The 17,375-nt window shown below is 32.8% G+C and overlaps 1 protein-coding gene across 4 annotated transcripts in view; it reads right to left on the bottom strand.

Annotated features, from left to right (window-relative positions):
* Positions 1-17,375, bottom strand: part of LOC105836798 — a 283,568-nt gene that overhangs the window by 118,481 nt on the left and 147,712 nt on the right. For all 4 annotated transcript variants that reach the window (XM_028189400.2, XM_012681084.3, XM_012681085.3 and 1 more), the window contains 2 exons: positions 11,943-12,113; positions 9,500-9,644 (listed from right to left, as the gene is read on the bottom strand). In XM_028189400.2, coding sequence (XP_028045201.1) covers positions 9,500-9,644; positions 11,943-12,113 — 316 coding nt within the window. The remainder of the gene's footprint in view (positions 1-9,499; positions 9,645-11,942; positions 12,114-17,375) is intronic.

The raw sequence follows: 17,375 nt of genomic DNA, 5'->3' as shown, positions 1-17,375 counted from the left end.
TGATGGGAGTCGGCGCTTCAATTCCCAAGTGGTAACCCATCGGATTGTGCCGCCACCCTCTCGTTCCGTCGGTGTGAAATTGTCGATGCAATCCCTTCGCACCCTCTCCCTTGGCATTCTCTCTATCACGAGATAGAGTAGATAGTGTAAGCGGGAAAACTCTGTGCATAAAAATTCTTGCCACGGATCAAAGTAATTTCTTCAAAGCCGCGAATTCCCGTGAGAATCGACGAAAGTGGGAAGGCGGAGTTCGGTAGTGTGATACATTTTTGGCTCCAAATTTTCCTCAAAGTGGCAACACAATGATAGAGTAAAAGAATAAATGAAAGGTTTGGCTGAAGTACAAGTGTTTCTAAGTTCTTTGTGTAGAATTATTCTCCAAAAAGATACCATCGCCCGCAAAGTATATATAACTACGTACTGATTAGTATATCTGTATCAATTGTACGTGAATGTAAGTTAGTCGTGCAATTTTTAAATAAGCTTATATTATATGGATGACCCATACTCTTTTCCATGCGAATTTCGCATCTCATTTTTCCCAGGCGATAATAAAAAATTTAGCTCGAGCTCGCAAGAAATAAGAAACCCAAGAAATTGTCGCTTCTTTCATCGACGTCACCTATTGCGCAAGCAGAAGAAGACGGGAAATTTTTAATTAACGGATAGAGAAGAGAATGAATTCTCGTGCGCGCGCGTAGCCGAGATCGACCAAGTTGTACTCGCCCTCGACGAAGAACAAACGCACGCGACGACTTGCCAATCGAACAAAGTTGGAAATCAGCGAGGGCTGTTGACATTTAATTTAAATCGAGCGAGACGAGCTTTTTCGTTATTGATCCCGACCGGTTATGATGATGACAGGATGTTTGTTACATTTATCTGACTTTCATTTTGCAACCGAGTTTCGTTCTAAGAATTATTTATATGTCGTGACCGCGCTGCTGTGATTTTGTCCAGGCAAAAGTGCCAGAGAAATAATTTGCCGTCTCCATCACTTGAAAGAATATGTATATGTGTAATAACATTTCTAGTGGTCACGATTATTAGATGAAATATGTAATAATATTTTTTAGAGTAAAATTCCCTCAATAATTCTAGTTAATTTTGTATGAGATACTATTTGATGTGACAAAACAAATTCTAAACATTTATTAGTAAAATACAAAATAATTGGCGATGCTGTGGAAAATAGAGGTTTTATAGATAAAATATGCTTCTATTTAATGGATAATTTTTAAACTTTGTTGAATAATTTTCATTGAAATAATCTCTCCATCTCATTTACCACTGCTTAGTTTAGTACTCGCTAATTTTGGTGGATAATTCGTCACTGGCTGCAGCCTCGCGTTTTTGAGAGACCGTCACGACGACGCCGTCGTGACGTGCCGGTCGATGCAATCCATTCGTTTCGAACGTCAGTTCCTTCGTCAGGGACCGACAGTCTCGCCGACACGTCCGTAATTATCTTCGCTTTCCGATCCCTTGGGAACTCCGTGGCAGCCCTAATTAACGCGCTACACAGCTCGGCCATTTCGCGTCGTAAATATTTTCGACGAGAGATGCGTTCCGTCACGCTCACGTCCGCCTCGCCGCGCCTAACAAAGTCACGTGACGAAATTCACGGATATCTAATTTAGTCAAACGTAATCACGAAAAACCGCACGTTTTTTTTTTTTTTTTTTTCAAAAAATAAACGTCCTGCAATACTTAAAAATGCAAATATCATTTGCAAAATGTTACGATTTTACCATTAATTATACAAAGTGTCGCAAAACATGTGGGTTAACGCTTGTAAAAAGATAGAAAGGATTGAGATGAACATAAAAGTCCAATATTGTCTTGAGTTAGGTCTTGGATTAGATCCACCAATAATCGAAGTATTAATTTTTCAAATTATGTGAATGAGAGCGCGCCGAGAGAAGAGCTCGATCCGCTCGAGCCATAACACGGAAGAAAAAATCTATCGTGAATGTACGATAGATTTTTTCTTCCGTGTTACTCGTTCTCGGTCTTCTTTCAAGTCTTTGTACCACTTATAAACATTTTTTTTTGCGACATAGCTTTATCACCAAAGGTCTTCTGCAACATCCTCAACGTTTCGGCGGCAGAATTATTCATTTCGCAAACAAAATTTAATGCAAATTCTTTGCTCAACAAAATCAGACATAATAAAAATCAAAAAACTCACTTTTGTATGTTTATAAAAACACATGTAGCTTTGCAGCAATTGAATATATTGACGTGAAACTCTGCACAGATGTCAAAGACAGTACTATCAACCCACAAAAAAAATAATTTTATGATCTTATAGTACCCACAAAGTTTAAATAAAAAATCCATCTTATTTTTTGATCACAGTAGTACTTTATATAACGCTGTTAGCATGTATTTATGTAATGGGATAATTTATGTTTCAATTTAATTTGATATATTATTTATATTCTATAATGGATATATTTATTATTTCATAATATATTATTGTGAATGAACGTGTATTCAGAGAAGCATAATGCAAAACCATTTATATCAATTAATATAATTAATAAACGGTTACATCAATCAAGATATTTCAACTTCAAATTAAGAATTATCAACTGTAATATAAATAACAAGCATTACAACGATTGCCGTTGTTGTCTCAGTTTCTTTCTGCAAAATATTTTAGGCGTCCATTTGAGTCCATTTGTGATATCTTAGATCAAGTTACACAAGAAGGTTGATTATATTCAATAAAGGAAATGTTAAGCTTTCTTTTCGAGGGAATCATATTGCTCTACCAAAATAAGTTTGTTGTATTTTCCTCCTTTCTTCTACGTGAGTGGATATTCTTTCACTATTCGTAGGCGGCCAAAACGCGCCGTCGAGAAAGGTTTGTCTTCGTCAAGCGGCCGAAAGGAGCGGAAAAGCGGCAGCTTTTTAGAAAGCACACTCTCTCCGCCTTCGTCTTCAAGACGATTCACTCGTCAGGGAGAAAGATGGTGTATTGCCGCTTGAAAAATGAATAACTCGCCAGGGTAAAAAGAAATTCTGCATTGTCGGGCCAATCGGGTTCCCAACAAATGACACAACACTTTGTAACAATCTTGTGTGGGGTTATTTCGGATTTCAAAGAAATCAACGAACTTTTTACGTTTTTGATCATAGAATAACATTAAATTACATATGTCTATATATCTGATGCAATCGTAAATTGTAATATGTTCTTGATAAGACAATATTGACTTTTATTTTCGGAAATGGGCACAAAAAAGTATTATGTAATGAATAAAATACGACAATGCACGAGAAAAGAATGGAACTGGGAGGTTAAGAATATTATTTTTCCTGCCACAGCGCTGCTCCACTCCTCGTAAACTCTGTCGTTTTAATTATTAACCTGAGATTAATCCACGACGTAAACCCCAACACATCCGGCGATGCATCCGACGATGCAGGATCCTTCTTCCCCCCTTGGCGCCACGTTCATGCAAGAAACTCGACGCGCGCGGCAAGAAAATTTCCGCCCTCGAGAAGGAAAGACAATTTCCTCTCTGCTTAAGGATCCTCTTTCTTCCGGCCCTCGAAACACCAGGCTGCACCCTTTAACGATGCTCGTACTGGATATGGTGTAAGGGAAGGTGAAGGAGATGGCAGTGGAAAATCCGCATAGTGCGCGCCCGCGGGATCCAAAGTTTCCAGCAACATGTAAGTGGGTAGTTAAACCACGCGATAGTGCCTCCGACTTCAAACCCTCCTTCCCGTTCCTGTAGTGTAAGGCACCCTTCACCTTCTACGCAACTCATCGTCCTAATTAATATCAATTTCGCTAATCTGTAATGCGAACGCCATTCCGCTCATGTCAGTTCACGAGAGTACTCTTCGTCGATTATGCGAGATAATTTAAATTTACAGCAACGCTGGCGTTTTCAGATTTGTTTGCGGTTCTATTTGACGTTCGCCATAACATATTATACTTAAAGTTACCAAAACTAAAAGCAAATTATAACGAAATATTTAGAAATCGCCGTAACATATGCTTAAAGTTACCAAAACTAAAAGCAAATTATAACGAAATATTTAGAAATCAAAATTGTGCAAAAACAGTGTACAAAGTTTGTATCCCGATACAAACAATTTCATAAGTTAAACGGATTTGCTAACAAGATGTAAAACACGCAATTTCAATTAAAGCTGCTAATTTTGAAGCTGCTAATTAAGGAAAAATTGAACATAATGCTGATAATGACAAAATAAAATAATGTAATTTTGCTTCAACGCCATAGATGAAATTTCAAGCGATACAGTCAATATAAAATTTTACGACTTTTACTGATGCCAGTATTATATAATAATAATTTTATTTATGCAAACATCTGCACATCAAATATGATATATTATTTCAATTTTAAATAGCAATATGAATACCTATCGGTAGTATGCTAATATCGAATTTAATACACGGCTCACGTTTTCGTATGAAGTGCCGACTACAACGTATAGATAGCATACGTATAGCTTGATATTTTAAATGCTAATGCGAACAATGGGATACCGATACAGATTCTCTATAATCCGACGTTTGTAATTTCAGATTTTGATTTCAAACTCAATTCGGAACTACCAAATTATTATTATCACAAAACACGAATACAATTACATATAATTAATCAAAATAAAATAGTTTTAATGCATTTTAACAAAATAAGTTCATGTTGTAATAATAAATATATTTTAATATTTAGTTTTCGATTATCTTACAGACTATTAATTACATTTATTATATTTATTTTATATGTTATTACTTTCAGATGTAATTTTAGAGAATGTAATAAATGTCCCAGTATTAAAATATTAATTTTCATAAGTTAAACATTACACCTCAGCCATAGATAAATTAAAATTAAAACTTTTTAATAATGTAAATTGTATGTAAATGTGTTTTTTCCTCAGAATTAATTTCAAGAGAATTTATAATAATTCAATTTAAGTGATTTGTTGCAGTCTAAGGAACATCTCTAATAAAAAAAAAATTTTAATGCTGATTCATAATAACTTCTTCTCTGTAATAATATAAAATTTTTAATTTCTTTGTGAATCCACAACTGGAAAAGTGCAATATTTTTAAAATAACCCATATTTACTTGATTTTAATGCAATAATTAATCGCGTCATCTTGATTCGTCGTCAATTTAATGAAGAGCAGTATTGCCTTTCTTTAGACACAGACGATGAGCTTGTGACGCTTTCTTGAGAGCAACTCGTGCGACAGAAGTGGCATAGAAGCTTATTGACACGTCAGAGAAAGAGAGACGGGAGGAAGGATTTTCCACGTCTGCAAGGGTTGGCGTTTCGATATTGGACTCGTTACATTCTTCGCCAATCGACAAGTTCTCAATTCTGCTAATTGAGCCGCCGAATGCAATAAGAGAATAAAAAGGGAGGAGTAGTCTTCTCTTCCACTTTTTCTCTCAACTCATCCCTTCTACAATCTCGAAGATCCTTGGTGTTATGTCACCAATGACAAGAATGTCGTGAAAAGTTGATGAGAAAAGAAGTACGAATTTATCGATGGATTAATTTGATTGATGAAAAGAGAAAAGAGGGGAGGGAGAGAAAAGTATATTTTCTCATAATCAAAATAGAAGTACAATAAACCGATTTGTATAAAAATTAAACTTTTAAATTCGATTATAACACGAATAAAACACTTATCAAATAAAAAACGCAATAGATAATACGTATTATTAAATAAATTAATTACGCGGGTAGATATCATTATTTTATTACATATTTGCTCCTTAAGTTCAAAGTATTATCAAAATTGTAAATATTTTCTTATAATAAAAATATAATATAATAACCTGTTTTTTTCTCTTGGTATTGTTGAAATTAATGCTTGACGCAAATTATTGAATACTCTCATCGAAAAAGCTAATAATATTTATTGGTCCCCCCCCCCCCAAGTTTAATTATAATGCCCTCATAGTTAGGGTTGAATAACCGTCTGATCCTCCGGAAAAATACAGAAAGACGATAACGAACGATATCGATCGACGAATCCACCATCTTGCTCGATCTTGGTATCGCAGATTAAAGGAAAATGGGAACAGGGATAAAGACCGATGATCGGGGAACTTCATCGGCGAAGTTTACTTTTATCGGGAGCAACGTGGGATTGAATTTCAATGTTATTACGGATAAGGAGAACACTATCGCAGCAGAAAGAAGAGGACGAAGTCTTAGAAACTTTACGGATTTCTTCGGAATTTGCAGAACCATGTCCGTGACGCGACTCGCAAAAGAGTGATATTATTTTGTAGCGTCGCCAGTTAAACTATCGCCTGGACATTTATTGAATATTAGCTTGATGTACTCTAATTTCTCTTTCTCTTTCTCTATATAAGACTATTTTTTCTGTAATTTTTAAAATATACGTTAGCAGTTGACCTTCCATGCACTTTGTTGCATTATAAATAAAAACATAAAAATATGTTTTAAAGATTGGCTTTTAATGTTATAATTAAGTAATAAAGACATAGTTGTATTTTGCAAGAGCACTATGAGATGTATATTTTTTGCATCTAATCACTTCATAAAGATGCGAAGCTCGCCGCAAAGTCGTCCTTTGGGCAGTTTCCGCGGATTTACGGAGATACAAGATCTTCGAGCAACCCGAGAAGACCACAATTAATGATCCCGTTAATTTAATTAATGTTCGCCATAAAAACCGCGGCCAGTTATGCTTGCTAAAGCTCGACTTCATCTCATAGCAAGAAAATGCAGGTATTGTTTAAAGCAAGAAATACCAGTAAAATAATGTAATCTTGTCATTCTTAACCCTAACTGACATTCGTCGCTTGTTTAATGTATTCAGCAAAACTTTAACTTAACGTATCTTTATTTAAAATTAACATAAATAAAATATTTTTTCATTTTGAAAGTCAAAATGCAAGGAATAAGATTATGTACTTTTAAAATTATTTAAGTTGTCAAAAATATTTGTCAAAGTTGTCAAAAATATTATAATTAATTTTTTACAATGTTAAAAAGATATTTGACGTATCAAAATTTTTAAGAAATCACACAGATAATTAAATTTATTATTGTTATTATTAAAACTACTGAATTTTGTTGTCCCATGAATTCAGTGTCACCTACATCAAAATTTTATTGTCTTGCATTTTCGAAACATAATAGATTGACCTATATAAGTTTTTCTTTCGTTTTCAAGGATTATAAAGTGAAGAGAACGAGGTGGTAATGCAGCAAGTTAATTCGCTTCCACGAAGGAAATTATGTGGCTTTGCATGCAGGTGCAGTACGCCCGCTGATTATTTCTGACCAATGTAGTCCAACATTTTTCTATAATACCATCGATCCGTAGTTTTAACATTTGCAACATGCGTGTTACCTCTATATGTAATTAATTTGCATGCGTTGTTTTAACGACGGTTAGTACTTATATTAGTATTTCGCCAAGAAAAGAACAACGTTATTATTAGCAAGACTCAAAAAATAAAATAGATGTTAATTTGTTAGACTTACAATTAGTTAGAGAACGAAAAAGTTATAATTATCTTTTTACATGCATTTTACTTTAACAACTTTATTAATTGTTATATATTATTAATGTATTAAAAATAAATATAATAAAATTACGAAAAAGTAATTTATTCATTCAGGATGTTAATCAAGTTAAAGAGTAATCACGATAAGAAAAATAATAGCTTTATGGATAGAAAAAATAAAGATAAAAATAAAAAACAAAGATAATACCGTTAACCATCGTAAAAAATCGCTCGTAAACTTCTGACTAACTAACCGGAAAACTACTGTAATTAAAAAGTGCGTACGTGCGTGCCCGTTAATAACTTTACGACGGAAGCGGAGAGTTGACTGTCGTTCGGCAAAAGCCGGGTGATATATTGCTTGCATCCTTCGTACTTTCTACACTGCTCATAGCAAATTTTAAAGCAACACATTATAACTTGCCTTTGCTATTCTAGAACCAAATTTAATACAAATAATAAAGAAAAAATTAAAGATAAGACTTTATTCTCTACACGTATGTTCCATATATCGATATACAAAAAAATCTAATTTTATATAAAATTACATTTCTCTCTCTGTCTTTCTATATGTATATGAACTCTTTTTAAAAATATATACTGATTTTTTACATTAATTTCAGATCAGAGAAACTTATAAAATTTTATCAAAATAAAAAAAAAATTTTATTTAGTTTCTTCAGTTAAAAAAGTATTATAATTTTGGTTATTTTTCACACGCAAAAAGTGACAATCCGATAAACCGTCGTCTGCGCTTGGATAGATTGCAACTTTAGATACGCTCTTGGATACATCGCGAACGATCTCGAAAGTTTAGCAGACTCCGGCCTCGGCGTTAACTCGGCAGAGTTACGATACTAGACTAGAGAGGCTTGTATCTCGGGGTTTAATGGGATCGGGACAAACTGGCCGCGGAAATTCCGCGGCAAAATAAAACGAGATAGCGCGGCGCGAGGCGCGCAACTTTTAAAACTACGATGGGAAATGTAATTTACTGTCGATGCGCGCAACTCGCGCGACAATTCCCCTGCTTTGTTCCTACGAGTTAATTACATGCAAACAATTAATTAACCCATTGGCATACCGTTTGTCTTTGCGAATGCTCCACCGAACTGCCCTTCACTCCTTCGGATTATTTATCACTGGTAATACAACTAATTTCCGCGACGAGTTACTTTAACTAACTTGAGTGTAACTAATTTTCTCTCTTTCCGTGCGCGGATTTTAAAACAGAAATCTACAGAAGAACGAGAAACTGTACTAGTAGAGATAGCTTTGCAGAAATTTGAGATAATCGAAGTGAAAATTTTGCGTGCAATATCAAACTAGTTGTACATACAACATGATCAGAAAATCACCTATATGTTGACAAAGATGCGCTCTAATAAATTCTGTTTTAAATTTTAAATAACACAATTTTAGTTCTACACCATAATGTTAGTTTTTAGTGCCATCTAGTTTCGTCGTGTATATTATGTTCATAATAAAATTAATTTATTATGAACTTCTTCATTCTCTTTCATGCGAAAAATAACGACTTTTTAATAAAATTTTATTACGGCAGCATAAAATAAGGTATTCCATTTATATTTATGTTTAAATGTGCAAACTTTTATATTAAATAAACATACATAGTTTCACAAAGTAATGATATTGTTGTATTATGAGTTATACGAAAATGAATAGAAGAAGATAAATATATCACTGTAACTCGTTTATCGAGTCTTCCAATTAAATCTTCCATTTACACACATCTGTTTATTTCAAAGTAAATATTTGTGTCATTTCATTATGGCAAATTAAGTTTTTTAATTTAAACGCATGGTTTTGTTCATTTCATTGTTTTTCCATTTATACAATATCATGGTTTAACGGATTGTATAATAGAACTATGAGATAGAAAAATGTGCAAATAAAAAGCAGATAAATATAGAACTGTTAACGCTTACCGATTCTCCATTCTGCACTGGCCTTCTTGAATCTTGCAGTTGGTTTTGAAATCCTTGTAGATCTGACTGCAAGGTTTCCCACGCAGACAAAGATTAAGCGCGTGATTGCACGTCGGCAATGCGTCTATCGGGTATGGATCTTTGTCTGCAAAAATGCGCATCAGAGAAAGTAAGTAAAAGCTCTTTTAAAAAGTTCAAAAATTAATAAAACAGATAAAATAAAATATTATTAATACGACAAAATACATATTATTTTTAACAAAAAAAAATTGAAAGTTATGGCAATAATTAATTATAAACTGTTTCAATAAAAAATAGCACACTTATTTTGTACAAAATTATTCAATTATTTGAAATTTTTGTTTATTTAAAATAATCTCATACATCTTTTAGTAAAAAAACACGTCACCATTAAAAAAATTGTTTTAGTATCATTAAAATAGCATTATAGTGATATTTTTATTTTTGGGCATAGAAAAAAGTTGTACAGAATACGGAAAGGCGAATAAAAGGAATAGTTGAGTACGCAAATTTAATTTCAGATCCAAAATTGACGTACATCAGTTGTCGTGGTATTTTAAAACAAAAAACTGTTAGAATGAATATCTCGTAACTCAGCCGTTTGTCATTTTTTGTACTTAAATTTTAAACTAAAATCAGATAACAAATGGAATTTTCAACAATATATACTTTCAATAACTATCAATAATTATTAATGTTTGTAAATAAAGCTCAATCGCGTTAGTTGCTAGACGCATTTTGTGTATGTAGCTAGCAAAATTAAAAAATCGCGAAAGTTCTGTTTTTCTGGAAACATTATGCTCCTTGTAATCATATTATGTCCCTTGAAATAACTATAATTATGATTTTTATAATTATGCCTGTATGTGTAAGCGAGAAAATACTCTGAACTTTAAAAAAATTTTTTTAATTGCGGATCATTAAGCTTCTAAAGTTTTAAAAAATCTACCACTTGACTCGTATCACTTGACACACAACGTACAATTTAGCCTACACTTCGCGAGCTGATTTTTTTTGCGGCCTTGCTTCCTGTTTCCACTTCTTTTTTCGAAGCACGGGAGCGAATTTAATCTCATTAAGTGGCGAAGCTTCCTGGTTTCGTAGCCGGCGCCGGCTGCGCAGCGGGGGTTTCCATTATCCGCCGTGCTATTCTATGACCAGCTTTCGGCAGGATAAATGTAATTAAGCTACGATCTGGAGTGGCCTAATTGCACAACTTATTACTTCGTCAAATTATTACTTATTGATGCCTTTATGCGCGTTCGCAATTTAGCCTGATTTATGTAACTCGATAATCAATAAAAGTCGATTTTTTATTCTAACTAATTTAATCGTCAGTAATTAAATCCAATTGACGTGATTTGATAAGATTAATCATTGAATAAACAAATACTCTTTTTCTATCTATATATAGGTCCGTTAATACATTATTAAAATAATTCGAAAAAAAATGGATTGGTATATTTTCACTCAGGGAACATTATACTAAATAAATCAGGAAGCCGACAAATATTAAGTATAGCAGACTATCGATCCACCCCAATAAACCTAAAAGTAACCCAACCATTGATATTTGAACTGCAAAGACCTTTTTCGAAGACGGCGATTCTCTCCGGAACGAAAAATAGGTTAGAAATGTAAAAAAAGTAATAGATATGAAATGAAGCGAATGAAAAGAAACGCATCGGGAATTATCCGTGAATCATTTGGAAAAGCTCAAAAGACTCGGCAGCGCGCATGAGTGAACCCTCGGGAATATCAACAATGAAACCTGTAGGAATAAAGTTACGTAGAATAGTGGGCGCGAAGATATCAGTCAGGCTTTTGTTTTACCGGTTCGTCCTGAAGAAAAACGTTTAAATGACACCCACGATTGATTCATCCTAAGTTTTCAAAATCGTATACGCATTTTACGATGCTGACTTGACATAAATTTGATATATTTTGATTTCGATGCATTCTTGTTACGATAAGCTGATTAGAAAAGAATTCGAAATATTGTTAAAAATATAATTGATCTATTAATCTATTGCATGCCTCTTAATAACGTCACATAATGTACATCAGAAAAATAAGCAATATATATTAAACAAAAAGTATTTAATATTTGTAACTTAAATGTTAAAATAATTATACATTGCCTAAAAAAAAAATTATTATTTCTGATGCCAACTATATTTATATTATAGTAATTAATATATTCATGATAATTAATTAATTAAAAATATTTTAGTCAGTGTAACACAGGGCATGCTATTATTAAGTACTAATATTATAATAACTATAAAAATAAAGCTCTAAATCATAATTATTTTAACATTGATTAGAGTCATAATGCTAATATAATAATGTTTTTCTTTCAACTTATGTAACTAAAAAAACTTAAAGAACTGAGCGTTATTTCATCGCAAATATGGATCACCTTTCAATTCCACGTAGTCGCACGGGTGGTCGAACAGGAAGTTCTGGAAGCTGTTGCAGTCCGGATCGACATGTGGCTCCCTGCAGAGACACGTCGGTCGGAAGAAAGTGAAAGCTTGTAGGGTGCGCAGAGCCGCCTGACACTTTTTCACCGTCACCGTTGAGCATGCCACTGTAACCACAAAATTATTATTAAAGCGATGCAACAATGTTTCAGCCAGGTGACAAATAACACGTGCGAATTTAACACGCGATACCGGCCATTGCAAATTGGCTTGACAGGATAACGTACAAACTACGTGACTAATGGCGTATCAAATATAAGTTGTCTAATTGTTCACTAAAATTCTTGTAAAATGTTCTATTCGTTGACGAACTTATACGCTACACTTATACTTTAAATTGATACATATGCGATAACTTTAAATCGCGAATGTGCGAGCGCGAAAAGCCGGCAATACGATAACGCATTCTCGCACGGATGTTTTTTTTTTTTTTTTTTAGAGCAAATCTATTCTGCAGATTGTTGTAAAACCCGATGACGCGAGATCTCCGTGGAACAATTAATTTCTCCATCCATAGCCGAACTCGTTTACTCTCGTTTCGACGATGATCCGACCGTTTTTGTCCAATTGAAAATCATAGAGCGCACAAATAATTTGTTAAACTGCTGACGTTTTTAGTGGCTATATTAAAATAAAACTGACAAATAACACAAAAATAAAACAGAAAAATCTTAAACTTAAATATAAAACAAAAAAATTATATTAGTGTTTTTAATTAAAAAAGTATGTTCTATTATTAATTATTCACGTAATAAATATAAATTATGTAATATAATATTTATATAACGTGATAAAATATAAAAATCAAACTATTAAGAAGATATACATAGAAACTGCAAATTATGTCATTCACCGCAGGCACATGTGTGTGTATGTATTCGATTTTGGATTCAAAACAATTGTGAAATTTGGACGAAAGTAATTATACTATGCCCGAATAAATTTATTAACAATATTGTGCCACGTTGTGATGTAGCAATAATTATTTGTCATAGTACACATTCGTACATTATTCGTTCTGTAACTAGATGATGACATTAATGTCTGCTATTATTACACGCAATGTGATTCACTTAATGTATTTATCATTGTCAGTCAGTAATCTTAATGTTTAGAGCTACATAATATTTATAGCTACAAAATTAAACCCGCTAAAATATTCCATATAAGATATTACAGAACATAAAATCCCAAAATTTAAATATTAAAGAACAGTTTTGCGAAGTAAACGTTTCATCACATTACAGAAAAGAAATTTCAATATAACTTGAATCTTGCAAATCCACAAAGTTTGCAGAAGAAAATTCATTATCTAATTGTCAAAATCTCTCATTATTTAATTTAATTAAAAAAGTTAATATACTGTATTTGATTAAATTAAATGAGTAGTAACATATTATATGTGTATTTTTATTAATTATTTGCATACAGCATTTGTAATATTTATATATAATTACCCATCTTTTTCCTACATTACTTTTCTGTATAAAACTTTTCAATTCCTTAACGTTTATTTACATTAATGTAACAACAATGCATATTTGCATTTTATTTTATCAATAAATATGTACATTTATTTCTAAAATTACAAAATATGTATGTATAACATAAATTATACGCTAAAGTAAATTTAGTGATAAAAGTAAGGCAAATACAGATTAATATGTTTTCCATATTAAATAATTTTTCATAAAACACTATTTTCTTTCTCGGTGATCGAGATAATTTCGATGTCCTAAATGTTTTCTTTTAAACGTTTCAAGGTTTACTCAAGATTCCGGCGCTCGCGGGTTAATTAGTATAATGTCGTTCGAAGAAAGAATAGAAGTGAGAGAGGACGCCTTAATTATTATCCCAAGACACCGTAAGTTTCGTAATAAGAAGGCGTTGCCAGACTATAAGTAATGAATCCAGATGTCGGCGTTACTGTCGACGTTGTCGTCGTCGCTAAACGTCAGACAGAAAAATGACAGCGCGAAAGTTTCAATTACATTCTGATGTTATCACCTGCCGCTTCCTCGTCCCTCTTCAATTCATTCCGTCAGTTTCAATGTTCAACCTCATCTCGCACTCACGTCCCTTCATTAAACATGAAGCACGGCACTTAAAAGGGAATATTTTCGGTAGTTTTAAACTTACAGACAAAAAAGTTTTTGCGAGGACTTTTTCAGAGGCTAATATTGTGACAGGAAAGTAATCTCTTACTGAGTCAGCTGTTTCGAATCTTCACAAAACGAATACTAATTCGCATCAGTCTTCTGGCAGGATAGACTGCGTAATTTCCGACGCGATAATGTCCAAATTACAAGATCAAAAAATAAAGAAATTATTAATTAATATTTAAAGAGGATAAAAAAATAGAATAAATTCTTTTTAGTAATTTCTAATATAGAAACTGAATCTAAAAAGCAAGATATCTGAGCTGCAATAAAATTCGCAATAATTAAGTAACAAAACAGAGAATAAAATTGTTTCAATGTAGTGTAATAAAAAATAACAAAAAATACCCAAGTAACACAGTCTAACTATATTAGCCGCGACAGCAAAAAAGTGGTAATAACAATGTTATAACGTTCGGTCAGCTTTGATTTACAGCTATTTGACAGCAAATGCTATTTTGATAAATTTTTAGCTGCAAAAGCGCTACAACAGCTAATAAAAAAGTCAAAATACTGCAACAGCTATTTCAGCTATTTTGATAGCTGTGAAGTCATTATGACAGACACCATTTTGCTGTGAAAAGATTATCATAATTTGTTTATAGCAAAATAGCTGAACAGCCAGATAGCAGCAATATTTTGAAAACCTAAAAATGTTATTCCATTTTTATTGCTACAACATTGTCAAAACGTTATAATGATGTTGTGGCAGTAGCTGTGCTAAACAAAAATTCTGTGATTTAAATTGCAACAGCATTATCGCAGCCGTTTTACAACTTTACGTGCTACTTATAGTGGTAATAATCTCTCATTAATAATAAAATAACATTACAAACAAATGGTAATTTATTATATAACAAAATCAAAAACAATTTTTAGGAAAGAAAAATTGTTTATAACATTACTGCAATCTTAATGCAATAATAAAAGTTTTAAGTATTTTATTACTCGTACAAAAAATACATAAAATCTCGAACTAATTTTCTGTTTTAAACTTTCTCCCTTTTCATTAATTAGCAATTCATTAATAGTTTCGAATAACTATTTTGATTTAAGTTTCGATAAACTTGATAATTACTTTTCGTTACACTGGTTCTTGACAGTTTCTTTAACAAGTCAATTTACTATCTGTAACAATTATATATCAAACAGAATACTACATTATACAAACTTTCTGCGACGAATCATGATAAGTATTAAAATTTTACTAAAATAAAAAGTCGCATTGTATTGACGACAACAAAATTAATAGCACTCAAAGAATATTCTGTTTCTGTATGCAGTTACAAATAGAAATTATTTTTATGAATCTTCGTATTTACTAAAACTCATATATTTCTAAATTTCCAATCAAGCCTATAAGAGTATAATCAGAAATTTGTCAAAATGGAAAGTTTTGCAATATGACTAAATGGCTGTTACGTAAATAGCAACAAGCAAAATAAAATATGATGAACCAATAAATAATGTTAATCCATTACACTGTTCAAAAAAAAATAAATAGCAGAAATAATTAACAATAATTAAAATGTAAGCAAAATATACATATAATAAAATTAATACCAAAAAAGTGTCAAAAATATTAAATTAAATTGCAGATATTTTTATTGACAAATTATCAAAAACGATTAATTGACAATTAGATTGTTGCAATTATGACAATTTCAATTATTATTGTAAAAATTTAATTTTTAAAATTTAAGAATAGATTGCTAGTTTTCAGGAAATGTACATCCATTACGCGAAAGTATGTTATGCACAGGCGCACAGACATCGCGAAAAAAGCTGGGACGGGCAAACAAACTATCAGCCGTTAGGAAAGTCGGAAAACGGACTTTTCATTCTCGTACAGCAAGCGCGAGAAAATATGTGCGAGAGCACAGCTTTGAATTCGGCGCTCTACTATCACTTGCAGGCGCGTAACTGCACCTGTTTTTGACGCGTTTGTGCTTTCGAACAGTTGTAATAATTGCAACCAAAATTCATTGTAATATTGCATTGTTCATAATATTTTTAATTCACTTGTTGATTTAACAAAATACGTTTTACAAACGCTCTCGTAAAATTTATTTTACGAATATAGCAATGCGTTTACTATTTCCTACATTCGTGCTGCAATGACTAATAATGCAGGAAAATAAATAATATACTTAATGATAAGTACGCGTACATATATTAATTAAATGTACATAAAGTAAATAAACTAGTCACGTATTACTTATTACTTATGTCAATAAATATTATTTCTAATACTAATTTTTTTGTTAAACTTGCACACAGATTTTACATTTCTTACGATTTTTACACAATAAATTATGCTTTTACGAATCTATTTTTAGTTATATTTGTCCATTTTTTGCAGACGTTTTTTTTTGCGCGGATCGTGTCCGACTTTGTTATTTTTGCGCGAGAGTTAAAACCTGAAGCAAAAATTTCTTGCCGAAAACAATGTTTAAAATAAATAAGGCTCGATTCGTCCCGTGAGGTCCTGCTCCGCTTTAATTATCGAGGTGTGTATTCGGAAACATCCTGCGGTGATGAACGGCACCGCGGCTCCATAAAAAGCGCAAGCGTTCCAGAATCGTTCTACCGTGAGCTATAATTCATGGATGGAAAAAAACTGTATCGGAAAAAAGTGTGCCAGAGAGAGAGAGAGAGAGAGAGAGAGAGAGAGAGAGAGAGAGAGAGAGAGAGAAGGAGAGCAGTCGGAAAAAGTTGCAGTCTCCGTGCCGAAACTGACGACGCGTATTCTCTCTTCGCGGGTTCGCGCTATCTTCCTCCCGCACTGACGCCATTGTGCTCGAGGGTCGTGCATGCCGCTTTGGCATAACAACGTACATTGTACTTCCGAACAATGCTATCCTTCTGTCAGCCTGTACAACCGACCCCTCTTTCCCTGTATCGCCGTCTCACCCCTGCCTTATCGCGCGGCGGGCACTCATCCTTTTTTTTCGAACCAAACTTTTTGAGGGAATAAACGACACCACGATTGACAGTTAAGAAGGGTGCGAATAGCTCGTGTCATTTTGAACAAGCACTATAAAATCGAAAAATTGATGATCTAACCTTAGGGCCTACCTTTCTGTTTTCTTTTTTTGAGAATCGCTTTAGCGATACAATTTTTTTCAATGATTATCTGTTTCCTAAGAATATATCGTAATAATTTGTTTCTTGTGAACCAAAAATATTTTGTAACAAGAGAGAATTGTT

This window comes from Monomorium pharaonis, chromosome 4 (assembly GCF_013373865.1).
Source record: "Monomorium pharaonis isolate MP-MQ-018 chromosome 4, ASM1337386v2, whole genome shotgun sequence".
NCBI lineage: Eukaryota > Metazoa > Arthropoda > Insecta > Hymenoptera > Formicidae > Monomorium > Monomorium pharaonis.
Note: the sequence above shows the minus strand (reverse complement) of the source record. Positions and strands in the feature narration are given on the sequence as shown.